This window comes from Amphibalanus amphitrite, unplaced genomic scaffold, assembly GCF_019059575.1.
Source record: "Amphibalanus amphitrite isolate SeventyFive unplaced genomic scaffold, NRLGWU_Aamphi_draft 001845F_arrow, whole genome shotgun sequence".
In the NCBI taxonomy this organism is placed as follows: Eukaryota; Metazoa; Arthropoda; class Thecostraca; order Balanomorpha; family Balanidae; genus Amphibalanus; species Amphibalanus amphitrite.
Window position 1 is genome coordinate 36,576 of NW_024883338.1, and position 17,670 is coordinate 54,245.

At 49.9% G+C, this 17,670-nt stretch overlaps 1 protein-coding gene across 1 annotated transcript in view; it reads left to right on the forward strand.

The window, feature by feature from the left end:
• Positions 1 to 1,501: 1,501 nt before the first annotated feature.
• Positions 1,502 to 17,670, forward strand: part of LOC122375458 (DNA-directed RNA polymerase III subunit RPC1-like) — a 37,771-nt gene continuing 21,602 nt past the window's right edge. Inside the window, 7 exon segments of the mRNA XM_043354861.1 lie at positions 1,502 to 1,778; positions 4,835 to 4,899; positions 5,124 to 5,259; positions 5,881 to 6,030; positions 6,329 to 6,462; positions 15,061 to 15,176; positions 16,027 to 16,170. Coding sequence (XP_043210796.1) covers positions 4,856 to 4,899; positions 5,124 to 5,259; positions 5,881 to 6,030; positions 6,329 to 6,462; positions 15,061 to 15,176; positions 16,027 to 16,170 — 724 coding nt within the window. The 5' untranslated portion in view covers positions 1,502 to 1,778; positions 4,835 to 4,855.

The window sequence follows — 17,670 nt, forward strand, 5'->3', positions numbered from 1 at the left end:
CCAAATTAAAGCTCTAATTTCGGTTCCTCATGCAATGCTGTGCAGTTTAACCCACGCAGAGCCAACTTTCCACCTACGAAGGGGGGGGGGGCAGTTATCCGCTCCCTGGATAACTGAGGCAGTTATAGCTCCCCGTTATCCGCTCCCCGGCTCCCGTCCAATATATCGAAACCAAGCGTCGCGACGCTAGTCGCTAACAGGCATCGGTAGGATTGTGATTGCAGGATTGCAAAATCCTGATTGCATTCCTTTTTGGTGGATTGCACCTGGATTTGAAATCCATTCCAAAAAACAGGATTTGATTGCGGATTGGATTGCATCATGCTTCCAATTTTTGCAATCCAATCCGGATTTTGTTTGATTAGTGCTTTGAAATTGTTTGTTGCGATTGAAAATTATGAGATCGGCTTCATTGGCTTAATGTACTTTGCTATCAAGGGCTTTACATCAAAACTTGAAATAATTTAAACGCTCAAAATAATATACCTACGCTGATGAACTACATAGGAAGGGCAAAATTACGTATTTGAGGGTGAGTTTTAAAAATATAAAACACTGGTTGGGTATAGGTTTAAATGTGGGGGTGTTTGAGGCAAAAAATATTTCCCATAAAATACCTGTGCCTTAGATAGGAATTACTCGCAAGACTAGGTACTAGAAATGGGTAATTTGGGGATGGAGACACAGACCTATGCCCCCTCCCTCCCCCAGATCCACTAGTGCACATAATAATACAACAGGATTGCAAAAAAGGATTGCGGATTTGATCACAATCCAAGTGAAAAAAGGGGATTGCGGGTAGGAATGCAATCCACTTCGGCACTAGGAATGTGGATTGGGAATGCAATCCTTTCAAAAAGGATTTTACCGATGCCTGGTCGCTAACGACTATAAGCAAACAGCGATTAAGGTATAGGTACCTAATACGGGCGATTAAGGTATAGGTACCTACTATTTAAGTTCATTTTAAGGGATCAAAATCAGAATTCAGATCCCAGAACCATTTTCTCGGATCCATGCACAATGCACAATGCGCATGGTGTCGTCAAAAATAAGGTACCTATACCTATCATTGAATGCATCTTGACAATCTGAGCATAATTAGGCCATTCTGGAATAACAACAATGAAATAAGCCGTAATAAATTGATAAGGGTTAATTTGATTGCGGTCAGGCTAAGAACTGCAAAGTAATGCGATATTTGCAAGAATAGCTGTTGAATAGTGTTGTCCGCCATCCTTCATATTTTTCATATTAAAAGGATTCTTGATAGGCTACATTCCTGGCGCTAGTGTTTCGCTTTCAAGATCCATGCCATAGAAATACTCTGTTCGATTGTTCACAAGTTTTATGCTTGCAGTTTTAGAACCAATTGGCAGTCGCAAATTCTGTTGCTTGTAGTTAGTCTCACACTGCAAGTGGCTCATTGTGTCTTGGTGTTTTATGAGCAGTTTGTATTGAACAGTTTTCTGCACGTATTTGTATTACGCTGCGCCATGTGACAACCAAGGTGACAACGTTTCGTTCTTTTTTTCACTGAGGGATGGTTATAGGCGTAAATTTTGTCCGTTACTCAAAAACTCTCACCCAAGTCCTTAAGTCTCAAAGAAGTGATAAGTAATGGCCAGTGTCCCATAGTTTGCAGAACGTGTTATTTCCGAGAAGTGTTTGTCTCACGTATTACACGCATTGTGATTCGCCGCCGTTGGCAGCCACTTGCACTGACCACTGAGGCACGGACCATTGACGTCCGCGAGCAAGGAAGGAAGTGGCGTAAGGTGAGTATTCGATGTTTTTCATGTTATGAATGGTTAATTCTTTCACTTTTTCTAGCTATATCCCAGTAGCGGCGGAACACCAGGGGCCCGGGAACGATTTTCAAGTTGGGGGGGCGAGCCTAAAATGCCTGACATGATGCATATGAAACAGTGGCGTAGCTAGGGGTCTAAGGGGACACGTACCCCCCCCCCCCCATCGGGATAAAAGGGACCCTCGGGTCCGAGGGGCCCTGCGGCGCCATTTCACCGCTGAGGGTTAACGATGGCCATATTTCTACTCAGAAGGGCCCAATGGGGCTCGTTTGAGCACCTCATGGGCCCTAAATAGCCACACTAAGATCTCCATAAGGGCCCCACGCCGGCTTCTGAGGGCCTCTTGCGGCTTTTAAGGGCACCTCGGTGGTCTCTAAAGGCCCGTTACTGGCCTCTGAGAGGTCTTACCGGCCTATGAGGGGCCAGTTCTAGGGGCATTTCCCGCCTGTGATGGTCCCACACTTATTTTTCTGAGGGCCCCATAACGGCAACTGTGGGGCCCTCGTCGGCGCTTATGAGGGCCCACACCGGCGTCTCTGAGGGTTTCATACCCCCAACTCTGAGTGCCTACACCAGTGCCTATTAAAGCCCTATATCGGCGGCTCTGAGGACCCAACCAACACCTGCGCATCTAAAGGCCTGGTGACTTTTGAGGGCCCCACACCGGTGATTCTGAGGGCCCCACCGGCGTCTGACAGTACCATGCCGGTCTCTAAGGACCCCACAGGACTTCTTCTGCCGGCCTAAGGACCCCTTGCCGGTCACTGAGGCCCCTGCCGGCTTGTAGAGAGTTCGCGTCAGCAGCTCTAAAGGCCCCACGGCCCACACCCGTCTGTAACAGCTCCACACCAGCGTCTATGAGGGGCGAGGGCCCACAGCAACGCCTGTAAGGACCCTCATCGGCGTCTCTGAGAGAATCACACTAGCACCTCTGAGCGCCCACACGGGCACCTGCATGACGGCCCCACACCAGCGCCTCTAAAGGCCCCTTACCGGCGGCTCTTAGGGCCCTACGCCGGTGATTCTGAGTGTGCTACCGGTAACCGAAGGCACCACACAAGCCCTTAGTGTCGCTGAACTTTAATCCTATACCGGCCCTATGAGGGCGCCACGTCGGTGCACTCATTACCCCACACCCCTCCATCACACCCGGAGCGAGTAAACTGTGTTATACCTATAGCAACGATTTTACCACCGTTGTACGTTATGTATTTCTCAAAGTTGACTCGAGCTGGTGCAGTATAAAATCTGGCCTGCCAAACTTATGGCCAAGGTCAGGCCCAAATCAAAGCGGGATGACAATAGCAGATGATGTCAAATCGATCCTGTATCAGCAGAAACCATTCAGATGACAAGGAAAATGCCGTGTGTTGATGTTTTGATGTATAAAGGAAACAAGAAGGAAAGAAGTCCGAAAAAGGGAGGAAAGATCTTTTCTCGCTGCCTCAATGTTGAGGGGGCGCCGCCCCCTCGGCTCCAAAGTTGGGGGGCAAGCGCCCCCGCTGCCCCCCCCCTGTTCCCGGGTCTATGCGGAACACCTTCAATTAAGGGGAGGGGGGGGGGGGGGGCACTGCCGACTTTTGGTCCCATTCTTTCCATGCAACGCCCATAGGGCTAATGTTAAAATGCAAAAATCAATGGGTGCACGGTGCCCCGGTGACCTCCCCGTTCCGCCGCCTATGCTTTATCCCATTTAACCCTTGTACGTATAGGGGCGGCGGGTGGTTTTTCGTTAAAAGCTCACGTAAAAGGCATTGGATCTCGACCAAATTGTACCCTCGAGCCCATCATTTTTTTTTACCAGCCCGGAAAATATCATGACCTGAGACCAGTTTTACCAACAGAAAAATAACCGCCTGCCGGAATTTTTGCCTCAAGACCGCTTCACATACGGAGCGTAAACGCGATGGGCTCGTAAGCGGGTAGGGCTTTACCGTTTACGCTCCATATGTGAAACGATCTTTAGGCAAAAGTTCCGGCAGGCGGCTATTTTTCTGTTGGTAAAACTGGCCTCTGGACCCATGATAATGACCGTTGGCTTATGAGCTTTTTCTGGAGATCATCTTGAGCCATAAAATCTCACTTCAAGAAGTTATAGCGGGTCCCGATTTTCTCGACACCCTGGGATGCAACAGTCATGATGGCTCCATCACTGGAGCTACAAACTCTAAAAAGATAGGCTTTCTCAGAATCCCTCATTACGTGCAAGTCTACTCTGTGTATCAAAATTCACAATTCATCTTCATTACAATTCACAAGCGGACACTGATTTGAGAATCAAGATTCAGGGTTCAAAACTTGACATTCTGGGGCCGTATTCACGTCGATCTTTTTCGTAAGAATTTTCTTAAGTTTGACCTACTTCTTAAGTAAATTTTTTTAATCACGTGAACTCCATCGATAAAAACTTGAGAAGTGTCGACGTGAATACCAAATTATACTTACGAAAGAAAATCGACTTACGAAGTCGACGTGAATACGGCCCCTGGACAAGCATGTGCAGAGATGATCAGCAAGCTTGAGCGCTTGTGGACAACAATTTGCAGAGACAAACAAATGAGCTGACACTTGTGCAGAGAAAGTCAAGATGACTGATGAATACATGTGCTAGGAAAAATGTGGAAAATTTTGTGGAATATTACGAAACCATAAATCTTCAAACATCAGGAACTGGAAAATGAACCAACGCCGGTTCCCCTCACGACTTCGGCTGGCTATGGCCTGCTTCCAAGCACGCCCATACCGGTCCAGAGCCTCATAAACAATGATTTCCCACCTCTACTCGAACCCAGACTTTTGCAACTGGAATCTGGATGCCAAGAAATAGGCATGCAAGTACGATTTTGTGCTTACGAAGAAATGCGAGACCAAAGCTGTGGTTACGTTAGCCAATTGCCCAATGCCCAAGCATAGACAGCTTCTGTGTGTTTGGTAAACTGTAGACCCCTAATTACCAGTGACAGTAATGTGTCGTCCCATGCGTTCTGATGTATTTCCTTACTCATGTGTGTTTTTCTCGACAGCCGTGATCCCCGGGCCTCGCGATGGTGAAGGAGCAATATCGAGAAACGGACTCTGTCCGCAAAATGTGAGTGTATTTCTAACTTCCTTGTGTCTGCTCATATATTTTATACATGTCGAACATTGTAATTAGTCCATGAAACTCAAAATGATATCATTTTGAAGTCATTGATTATTGATGTATTTTGTATCCTATTACTCTACTGGTGCCATTAAAGCTTGTACCATTCAGTGCTCTTCTGCTGACATCCTTCTGCCATGTATCTAACCCTCCCCCTCCCTCTCCTCCAGCTCCGACATCAGCTTCAGCATTCTGACGTCGCAGCAGCTGCAGCAGCAGGGTCTGGTGCATGTTGTGGCCAAGAACCTCTACAACCAGGATCCGGGCCGCACGCCCGTCCAGCATGGTGTGCTTGATCGGCGCATGGTAGGTGTCACCGGGCCGTACTGACGTGCAAAGGAAGAACCACATATGCTTTTTGAGTATCTTGAGACAAAACAATGCGAACACACAAGAACAGAGAGCTAGCAAGCACAGCTTCATGAAGTATAGTGTGTACAGTTTCATACCTTGTGAAATACCTCTTGAAACACGCGATATTACAACAGGTATGATTTATGAAATTACTGTGCTTACGAGTTTTGTTCTTGTGTGTTCGTATCGTTTCGTCTCAAAATATTCGGGCGTTGAAAAAGTCTCTGACGAAATATGTTATTTGTTTGGGGCAGCGTTACGTAGTAGACGCTATTACATATTAAGATGGTGACAGGGGATGGTAGACAGTTTAGGAGGTTGTAGTTATGAGAGGGAGCTATGTTAGGTAGCCATTAGCCACATGAATGTTGCATATTTCACATATTAGATGGTATTAGGTATATGATTGTCAATGTTAACTTTGAGCGAAGTTGCGTTTGGGTTCTCTTTTGGTTGAGTGACCTGAGGGATAGACAATATCACTGACAGTTTTAGCTTTGTAGCATATATGCCTTTTTATTTATAAAACTGATACCTCCTTGACTTACCAGTTGGTCTGTGTCCTCTCGACAGGGCACCAGCTCCAAGGAGAACAACTGCAGTACCTGTGGTCAGACTCTGGCTGACTGCGTGGGGCACTTTGGCTACGTGGACCTCGAGCTGCCCGTGTTCCATATCGGATACTTTGGAGCCACCGTGGCGATTCTGCAGTCAATCTGCAAGGTAGGAGGATGGTAGGAGGTTGGGAGGCGTTGGTGCAGTCTGGAGGGAAGGGAAAGTGAACTTTAGACAGTTGAGTTAGGAGGGCCTAGGACACTCTGAGGAACGGGTTGAAGTTGCTAGGATAGTCAAACTGGGTAGACGCTGTTGTCTGGAAGTACAATCTAAGCTTTTGATCTTTGATGATCAATGCAGCCTATTTATCTAAGAAGAAACCAGCTTTTGCCGGGTGTGATATCTTATGTCAGCTGGGCTCTCTTTCCTATGCTGGTATAGTATCAAGGTAACTATTCTTTTGCAGACGTGTTCGAGCGTACTGCTGCCACCAGCAGAGAAGGCCTCCTATCTACAGAAGGTCCGCAACCCAAATCTCTCCTATCTGGCCAAGAAGGCGCTCAGGAAGAAAATCCTGGAGAGATGCAAGAAGATGTCCAAGTAAGTACAGTCTGAAATTAATTTTCTGAGTTTTGCTGTGCTAGGTCTTCAGTGGGGTCCATCAGGCATGAGGGGTGCAATGAACAGGGAAGGTAATGGGTAAGTCTTTGTAAAAAGATAAGATCTCTACATTACAGTGCTTAATGATTAAAATATGGTGATACCTTGCAGTCAATCTTTAGCGAACCCAGCTATTCCAAGTAAATGCTGACCCAGTTGCTTAGGAGCCCCGTCGCGGATTACGTGACAAAAGATCGTAAGACAAAAGATCGTATGGAAAAAGATCGTACGAAAATGATCGTAAGATAAAGATCGTATGTTGTAAAAGATCGTACGGTAAAAAGATCGTAAGCAAAAGATCGCAAAGCAATTGATCGTATGCAAAAGATCGTACGAAAATGATCGTAAGATAAAGATCGTATGTTGTAAAAGATCGTACGACAAAAAGATCGTAAGCAAAGGATCGTAAAGCAATTGATCGTATGAAAAAGATCGTAGGAAAATGATCGTAAGATAAATATCGTATGTCGCAAAAGATCGTACGACCAAGGATCGTAAGCAAAAGATCGTAAAGCAATGGATCGTACAAAAAGATCGTAGGAAAATGATCGTAAGATAAAGATCGTATGTTGTAAAAGATCGTTCGACAAAAGATCGTAACGTTACGTTCGTAAAGTAAATAATCGTATAGAATAGTGTTGTTACGAGCGAGCGAGCGTCTGGCTGGTGTAGCCAGTAGAAACACTGTAACATACAGATATCTCTTGTATTTCGCCACAAAATCGAGACATATATAGTTTTACATACGAACTTAGTTATCTAGTATTGCACACATGTGGCGAGAACATCGAATGTAATAAACGAATACATATGGTTTTCAATATACACATTGCCAATACAATTGTCCAAACAATACAGCAGTTTAAGCGAACGGAACGTTAAAAAGGGGGCGCACAACTTAATCAAAGGCTTTAGCAATTTAGAGACTGGTAAAAGCGACACCTATTAACAAAACTGTAACTAGCGGTTCACAGCATCTAGTGGTGACCGGCGGAAGTAAACGCGCCTAGCGGTGACCGGCGGTACATGCAGGGGCTACATCACTCCCCCGCCCTAGTTAAACACCATAAAAAGATGTTTGGCGGCGAAGACGCGACGAACGACGGAGAGGGGGCGGCGAAGCAGGCGGCGGGCCCGGCGGCACGCGGCGAGACGGGCTAGAGCCGCCGGGGGCTCCCGAGCGGCTGGGTGCTGTAGGCGGGCGGTCCACCGAGCTGTCTGGCGCCGTAGTAGGCGTGTCGTTCACCAGGACGTCCGGTGCTGCAGGCGGCGTTGCGGCAGGCATGTTGTCCGTGAAGGCCGGTTTACACCGAGCCAGGGTGACAGTGTCGCGTCGCCCGAGACGGTCGATGGTGACGGTGTGCTGGTCGCGGGATAGGACACGATAAGGACCGTCATAGACGTATTGGAAAGGAGAGCGATGCGAATCGCGTCGGATGAAGACGTGGGAGCAGGTTTGCATGTCTTGAGAGATGAAGATTTGGCGGGAGCCAGGACGAGGAGGAGTTGGACGGAGCTCCGACATGGCGGCACGGAGACGAGAGGCTAGGGAAGCCGGATCAGAAGAAGTGTCCGACGACATGGGGGAGAGGAAGTCACCAGGAAGTCGGAGACTGCAACCATAGACTAGGTCTGCAGCGGTGCATCCGAGATCCTCCTTGAGGGTCGTGCGCACTCCGAGTAGCACCAGAGGAAGTCGGTCCGACCAGGAGACGGCGTCGTCATCGGTCCGCAGAGCTGACTTCAGTTGGCGGTGGAAGCGCTCTACCATCCCGTTTGCTTCTGGGTGGTAGGCGCAGGTCCGGATCCGAGAGGTGCCGAGAAGCTTGGAGACTTCTGTCCAGAGGCGGGACTCGAACTGGGATCCTCTGTCGGTGGTGATGAGTTCGGGTACTCCGAAGCGGGCGATCCAGCCGCTGACGAGATGCCGAGCCACCGTGACGGCGTCCATGGTGGGCAGAGGAATTGCCTCGGGCCATCGGGTGAAGCGGTCGACGACAGTCAGGAGATAGGAGTTGCCATGGGACGGAGGAAGTGGTCCGACAAGGTCGATGTGGATGTGCAGGAAGCGAGAGTCAGGTGGCTGGAAGCTGCCCATGGGTGGCTTCGTGTGGCGCTGGATCTTGGCACGCTGGCAGTGCTGGCAGCTCCGGACGAAGGCACGGATGTCCGCGTTGATGTGGGGCCAGATGAACCTCGATGAGATGAGATGACGCGTAGCGTTGATGCCAGGATGAGACAAGTCGTGGAAGCTCTTGATGATGGAAGGGCGGAGTCTGGCTGGGACTACAGGTCTAGGTGTGGCCGTTGAGGTGTCGCACCAGAGACGTAGATGCGGATGATCAGGGACTGGGAAGTCACGGATGATCAGAGATGAGGATTGTTGCAGCTTCGGCAGGTCAGGATCGTTGGCTTGGTGTAGGGCGATGTCGGCCAGGCTCAGAAGGCCGGGTGAAGGTGTAGCTGCGGCAGAAGCTGGCGCAGACACTGAGCTGATCCGTGAGATGGCGTCAGCTACCGGGTTGAGATGTCCAGGAACATGTCCGATCTTGCTGGTGTGCTGCAGAATCAGGTCCATGTGACGTTGTTCACGGAGAGAATGGTTGGCGTTGCCGTTGGCCTTGAGAGCAAAGACGAGCGGCTTGTGGTCCGTGAGGATCTCGAAGTCGCGTCCTTCCAGATAGGGCAGGAAATGTCGCACGGCGAGGTACATGGCGAGCAATTCCCGTCCAAAGGTGCTGTAGCGGCGTTGGGTGGGCGTGAACTTGCGCGAGAAGAAGGCGAGAGGCTGGAGAGAACCACCAACTCGCTGGTGGAGCACGGCGCCGGCTGCCGTGCTGCTGGCGTCAGTGCTGAGGCTCAGAGCTGCATCTTTGACGGGATGAGCGAGCTGGGTGACGTCAGCGAGGGCGACTTTGGCTGCAGAGAAGGCGGCGTCTGCCTCTGGGGTCCACGTGACTGAAGCAGCTCGGTCGTCTGAGGCAGTCAGGCCGTGGAGAGGTGCCAGAAGAGCAGCAGCGTGTGGGATGAAGCGGTGATAGAAGTTGATCATCCCCAGGAACTTCTTGAGGCTCTTCTTTGACTCTGGACGGTCGAAGTTCTTGATCGCGCTGACTCGATCGTCGAGAGGAGTGATGCCTCCGCTGGAGATCTGGTGGCCGAGGTAGGAGATGCTTTCCATGCCGAAGGCGCACTTCGATGGGTTGAGGAGCACACCGTTGCGGGAAAGACGGCTGAAGACCTCTCGGAGGTGTGACAGGTGTTCCGAGATGCTGCTGCTGGCGATGAGGATGTCGTCTACATAGACGAAGGCGAAGTCCAGGCCACGGAGGATGTGATCCATGAACCGTTGGAAGGTCTGGGCGCAGTTCCGGAGACCGTACGGCATACGGAGGAACTCGAAGGCGCCGAAGGGCGTTGTGATCGCTGTCTTGGCGATGTCTTCTGGGGCCATCGGTATCTGGTTGAAGGCCCTGACGAGGTCGAGCCGAGAGTAGATCGATGTCCCAGCGAGGCAGGCAGTGAAGTCGTGGAGATGTGGTAGTGGGTACCGGTCAGGCACTGTGATGCGGTTCAGTGCACGGTAATCACCACAGGGTCTCCAATCTCCAGACGACTTGGGCACCATGTGCAGCGGTGATGCATACCGACTGCTGCTGGGTCGGATGACTCCGAGGCTGAGAAGGCGCTGGAACTCTGCCTTGGCAGTGGCGAGTCGAGCTGGATCCAGACGGCGTGGGCGGCAGAAGACTGGAGGGCCGGTGGTCTCGATGTGATGTCGTACTGAGTGCTGTGGCTCCGGATGATGTGACGGCTGGGTGAGGCTGGGGAATTCTCGAAGGAGGTTAAGGAATGCTGGGTTGTCGGTTCCGACGACGGCTGTCAGTCCGGTGGATGGCACTGAAGAGTGGGAAGCAGGTGAAGACAACTCAGTTAGGTGGTCGATGAGACGGCCTCTCTTGGTGTCGACGAGGAGATCATACGAGGAGAGGAAGTCGGCTCCTAGGAGAGGATGGGAGACGTCCGCGATGATGAAGATCCAGTTGAAATCTCTTCTGAGGCCGAGAGAAAGCGTGAGCATGCGCTGACCATAGGTCTGGATGCTGCTGTTGTTGGCTGCTTGCAGATCCAGACCGTTGGTTCCGCGAGCACGATCGGTGGGTGTCGCTGGAAGAACACTGTACTCGGCTCCAGTGTCGATGAGGAAGGTGATGCCAGTGTTGTTGTCCTTGAGTCTCAGAAGGCCGCTGGCTGGAGGGACGTCAGAGTTGAGCAGGGCAGGTGTAGACGTCTGTGTCACCTGTCCTACTGCTGGTTTCCCGAGGTCGGAGTTGCGGTTGCAGACCACGAGCACGGTGACTGACATGAGCGCGCGTTGGTACCGAACTTGTGGTGGTACCAGCAGAAGGAAGCACCAGCGCCGGTAGATGTGCTGGTTGCAGGGCTGGGTGACCGGGCAGCAGCAGACAGGTCGCGTGGTGGACGGTGGCGAGCGCGGCCGGGGGCACGGGATGCAGACCTCTCTCGGCGGCGCGTCTCGTCCACCAGTGTGGCGACTGATGTTGTGAGGGCCGTGATACCAGTCAGCAGCTGACTCATCAGGTCTTGGAGGTGGAAGGGTCCTGCAGGAGCAGCAGGTGAGGCTGCAGCAGGCGCAGAAGTCGATACCGCGGCGAGAAGGCCTGAGGTAGGTGCAGCGACGTCCGACTGCTGCGGAAGCTCCAGGAGTCGGTCGGCAGTGCTAGCGATGGTCGCAAGGTCCGTCCCAGGCGGCAGGCACTGGAGGAAGGGCTGAGTCCGAGGCGGAAGAGCATTGAGGAAGATCTGACGGATGAGCGGGGAATCTTGTGAGCCTTCAGCTTCAGCAAGGTCCAGGAGATGCCGAAGGAATTGGGAAGGACGCCTGTCGCCGAGTTGTTGGCCAGAGAGCAGGCAGCGAAGACGCTGTTCGACTGATTTGCCGAACCGCTGACGGATGGCGTCGGAAAGGATGGTGTAAGGTCGGTCTTGAGGAGGGTTGCGGAGGATGTCGGTGAAGTCGCGCAGGAGGTGGCCAGGAAGGAGAGTAGCGGCGATCCGGAAGCGGCTGAGCTCATCGTCCACAGCTGCCTGAGAGAAGAAGAGGTCGAGCTGGACGAGCCAGATCACGGGGTCCTCCTCGAAGAAGCGCGGCGGCGCGACGTGGCTGCGTGGCGCGGTCGCCACGCGGAGGTAGTCCGGTTGGGCGGCAGCGGCAGCAGCAGCAGCAGCGGCATGCGAGGCGGCGGCGGCGGCTGCACCGGCGCCGGCGGCTGCACCGGTTCCGGCGGCTGCACCGGCGCCGGCAGGCTGGGTCTTCTGGTCCATGGCTGCCGAGAGCAATGGTCGGGAAGATCGGTGGCGGCGACGGCGATCCGGCGATCGGCAGGTGCTGCGGTGCAGCTGCAGAGGTAGCCGTTCGGTAAGATGAGCCGATGAAGTAGCTGGTCCTTAGTGCAGCAGTAGTAGTCGGCGTTATCCAGTTCCACACAGCACAAAATAAGGATCCTCGTGGAGACACACCATCCGCCACTTCCTTCCTACACAAAGAGAGCTGGAGGAGATAGCTCAGGGTGCAGGCCAGTGTCGGTGTGCCAGGGAACACGAGGGGATAGCGATCCCTTAGTGCGCAGAACGCGGGGTCACCAATCTGGCTGGTGTAGCCAGTAGAAACACTGTAACATACAGATATCTCTTGTATTTCGCCACAAAATCGAGACATATATAGTTTTACATACGAACTTAGTTATCTAGTATTGCACACATGTGGCGAGAACATCGAATGTAATAAACGAATACATATGGTTTTCAATATACACATTGCCAATACAATTGTCCAAACAATACAGCAGTTTAAGCGAACGGAACGTTAAAAAGGGGGGCGCACAACTTAATCAAAGGCTTTAGCAATTTAGAGACTGGTAAAAGCGACACCTATTAACAAAACTGTAACTAGCGGTTCACAGCATCTAGTGGTGACCGGCGGAAGTAAACGCGCCTAGCGGTGACCGGCGGTACATGCAGGGGCTACAAGCGCAGCGAGCGAAGCGAAGTCTTTTGAATGTAACGGGAAAATCTCAGTATGAGCGGCCCGGCCCGGTCCGGCCCGGCCTGTAACGCTTTTGAGAGGCTTATATTTCAGCATGAACCGATTGGCCTGCGGTCTTTTTTGCTGGGTAGCCCCATCCCTTCTTCCCCGTAATTGACTACTTTTGATACATCTCAGTGGCCGTCGTGGCACGTGCCACGTGAAAAGTCAAGGGTGTTCAAGCAGTTTTGCAAAAGTAATGATTTTGAGAGGCCCATATCTCAGCAGCGGCTTGAGCGATTGTCTTGCGGTAATTTTTATAGGGTAGCTGCATCCCTTCTACCAAAGGTCGGATACCCTTGATCTATGTGAGTGACCCCCAATGCACGTGCAAAATACAAAATAAGAGGTGCCAAATCTATATTACTATTTGTGGTGACGTAGTTTCTGTCTATTACGAAGGTCGCGACATGGTGCTACGTAGCGCGGGTTACAGGTCACACCGTTGCACCTACCGCGCTGAAATTTGCGCAACTTATAGAACAAGGATGGACAACGTGCCTTTGAGCGGTCTCGGCTCGATCGGGTCTATTGCGAGCGCGTGGCGCGGGCCCAAAAAGTGCAAATTCGCGTCATAGACTTCACATGTATTAATCGGCTTGCAAAAGCGGGCGAAAATGGCTTAATTTGCCCGACACGGGTCCGTTTCCCGTGCAATATCTCGGTAACCGTGGGTCCGACCGGTACGGGGAAAACAGCATCGTGTAGAGAATCGAACGGGCTATCGAATGGTGTGCGGTGCAGGGGTTGGCACGCGCCACGTGCACCGGGGAGGACACTTTCTTTTGAAAAATGGACGTTTTGGACGGATTTTGGAATTTATATTAATTTCAGGTGATCGTCAGACGGAATGAGTTGAAACAGCGCCTATTAGCAATAAAAATGTACCGTCTCTCATGGAAAAATTGTGAAAAGCTAATTGATCAAAAACATTGTGGAAAAAATCGCTGAATTAAATGGTATTTGTCCAAAATGTGCCACTAAATAATTACACGGATTTTGCTGCTTAACCTGATACGTTTGACAATTGAAAATGCTATCATTGGAAAGAGCATTCAATTCTCTCCAAGATCCAATCATCACGTTTGCATGACAAGCAACAGTATTCTTAAAAATATAAATGTTTCAAACCGAGCTGCAAAACGATTTTTAGTGAAAATTATCTACGCCTTAAATTTGTCATAAAACTACGCGCCTAAATTATAAAGCACATTTGACAGATTCTGAAGTGGAAAGCATGCTTATCAGACACGGGCACCTCGATGCGGTGGATATTTTTTCCACAAACCAAAACGTTTAGCCGTCAAAAAGCAATCGACCGAAATGGATAGATAACCCAACCGACACAAGAACAACCGAACACCCGCCGATCGAAAATATCCCTTTTCGCGTTGCGGAGCACGCGGGTCACCCTAGTTTGTTCCCATTTCAGTAACTCGGTAATTACTGGGGCGATTTCCAACCAATGATGGACAATTGACGTCTTTAACCGGCCTTCGATAACAATGACTCCTAAAACTAGGATTGAATTGAAACTAGGATCCTATAACTAGGAGAATTGCGACTTCGATAGTGATAACGCGATAAACATCTGTTGATGACTCGTAAAGCGATGACGATTCAATATGAAAATGTAACAGTGCGAAGGAAAAAGTATTTTTAACGCCGTTTACTTCAGCCGCTTAAGCAACATTTTAACCTTCCAGGCGGTGGGGGGTGGGGTGGGGGGGGAACATGGGTTTAGTTGTATTCACTTCAAATAGGTACATGAAAACGGCAGCACATACATTCATTTACTCGGCACATATACAACGCGTTGCTTTTAGGTGTCATTGAGCCATCTAAGCTCTGAAATAACATCAATGTATCGTCGAGCTTACGACGGCCACTTACTACGCGAACACAGAAATTGATAAGCTTTGTATGCGCTGGAGTTGAGCTGCACCATGTGAATACCATAGTTTGACTGTACGATCTTTATCTCATACGATCATTTGGCGTACGATCATTTTCCTTGACGATCTTTAGCGAATACGATCTTTTGTCCATACGAGCATTATGTCGTGCGATCTTTATCCATTACGACTTTTTGGCATACGATCATTTTCCTTGACGATCTTTAGCGAATACGATCTTTTGTCCATACGATCATTATGTCGTACGATCTTTATCCATTACGACTTTTTGGCATACGAACATTTTCCTTGACGATCTTTAGCGAATACGATCTTTTGTCCATACGAGCATTATGTCGTACGATCTTTATCCATTACGATATTTTGCATACGATCAACTGCCTACGATCTTCTGCCATACGATCTTCTGCTTTACGATCTTTTGTCCGGTTACCCCGTCGCGCGAGTGTGCTCGTATTGGTATAGGGCGTCATCTGTTCCTGTCTCGGTACTTATAGTTCTCTCGTCCGCCGCCAGATGTCCGTCGTGTCAGGCGCTGAACGGCGTGGTGAAGAAGTCTGGGATGCTGAAGATCAGCCACGACCTCTACCGGAAGGTGAAGAAGGATGACCCCATCATGCAGGCCTACGTCGGTGGGTAGCTGCTGCGCCGTATGGCTGGGTTACAACGGGAGGGCGACCTATTTCGTTTTGGCCTGAGGTCGCCATAAATACCGCAGAGGCGGATGTAGGTATACCCCTATATATGGCCTTGGGTATACCTAGTTGGTCTCGTGGCCAAGGGTAGTTCTATTCTTTTGGAATTTCCAACTAATCCATAAGGCTGGCTTTAGTTAGCACTAAGTCCATCTGCAATAGGAAGATCTCAGGGAAAAAGTTACCTATTCCAGCAGCGTTTGTTTGAATGCAAGCTGCTTGACTTTAAAGGCCTGGCTACACCATGCGTTTTCTGCGTGCGCTGTTTGCGGGTTTGCGTGTTTTGCGTAATATCGTTCTAGAAAAAGAAACGATAGAACGTTTTTGTGATGATTTTCATATTAAATTTGAGTTAATATAAGAGTTATATTAACTTTTGTATATAACTAATACACAACTAATGTAAAAATTATATTATTTATAACTTTTTTCTAGATCAATGTTACGCAAAAAACGCACGCAGAAAACGCATAGTGTAGCCAGGCCTTTACTGTTACATTTTTCATATTGTGTTTGCTTAGTTGCTAGTTGATCTTCCATCAAACCATTATGTATATTATTGTGTCGTGGTCCATACTCTGGCTCCTCCCCACTCTTACCCCCTTCTTCCCCCCTCTCTCTCCCTCTCTCTCTCTCTCTCTCCCTCTCTCCCTCTCTCCCTCTCTCCCTCTCTCCCTCTCTCCCTCTCTCTCTCTCTCTCTCTCTCTCTCTCTCTCTCTCTCTCTCTCTCTCTCTCTCTCTCTCTCTCTCTCTCTCTCTCTCTCTCTCTCTCTCTCTCTTCCCACAGAGGAGTTCAAGTCCGCGTTCGAGACGAACCGTGACCTGGAGTCGCGTCTGACGCCCGGCGTTCCTCTGAACCTCACTCCTCTGGACGTACAGAGGCTGTTTCAAAGAATTCCTGAGACGGACCTGCCGCTTCTGCTCATGTCGGGTGAGAGGGGAGGGTGTGGAGAGAGAGGGAGGGGGGACAGGGGGTGGGTGGAAGGGTTAGCATTGGTGGTGGCGCATGGGAGTGGATAATACTATATTACAGGGGGCCGGGGGAGGATACTCACGGGCTCGACCTTCGGTCGTTGTCACGTCTTTTTGCTGTAATCACTGTTTGTCGTTGTGGAGCTTTACACAATTCTTCTGTTGTGGCCTCTTCTTTAGCTGATCAGCCTATTCACCATTCCCTCTCTTACGTCTTACTTAACGTGTAATGTCTATCGCGCCAATTACTTAATACTTATAGCGTCTAACCCACACTGCAGTTGTGTCTCTAGACATGCTGAACCATGATCCCACGGAACTGTTGTTTTTTCTCATTTTCTCTGTCTATACTCCGTCTTATAAATGCCGTCTTATAACTCCGTCTTTACGCTGTCGTATTGCTCCCTTTTCTGGCCCATTACGCTGTCTCTCAAGGCACTCGAGCTGTCCCATGGAGCTGCTGTTTTGTGTGATCTACGCCGCCTTATAACTCTCCTAGCTGACTTAGCACACTGTGTCTCCTGGCATTCAGAGCCGTCCCACGGATCTGCGACTGTCATGTGTGATTTACCCCGTCTTATAATAAACTCCCTTTACTGACCTGCATTTTTACGCTATTTCGCTATTTTCGCTAAATAGTTATAGTAGGTATAAAGCTGTATTTCCAGACACTGTCTGAGTCGTCCCACGGAGCTACGACTGTCATGTGTGATATACCCCGCCTTATTACTCCCTTTTCTGACCCATTACACTCTATCTCCAGGCACCCTGAGTCGTCCCACGGAGCTGCTGTTATATTGTGTGATATACCCCGCCTTATATATCCCTTTTCTGACCCATTACGCTGTATTTCCAGGCACGCTGAGCCGTCCCATAGTACTGCTTTCATGTGTGATTTACCCCGTCTTATATCCTCCCTTTTCTGACCCATTACACTCTATCTCCAGGCACCCTGAGTCGTCCCACGGAGCTGCTGTTATATTGTGTGATATACCCCGCCTTATATATCCCTTTTCTGACCCATTACGCTGTATTTCCAGGCACGCTGAGCCGTCCCATAGTACTGCTTTCATGTGTGATTTACCCCGTCTTATATCCTCCCTTTTCTGACCCATTACACTCTATCTCCAGGCACCCTGAGTCGTCCCACGGAGCTGCTGTTATATTGTGTGATATACCCCGCCTTATATATCCCTTTTCTGACCCATTACGCTGTATTTCCAGGCACGCTGAGCCGTCCCATAGTACTGCTTTCATGTGTGATTTACCCCGTCTTATATCCTCCCTTTTCTGACCCATTACACTCTATCTCCAGGCACCCTGAGTCGTCCCACGGAGCTGCTGTTATATTGTGTGATATACCCCGCCTTATATATCCCTTTTCTGACCCATTACGCTGTATTTCCAGGCACGCTGAGCCGTCCCATAGTACTGCTTTCATGTGTGATTTACCCCGTCT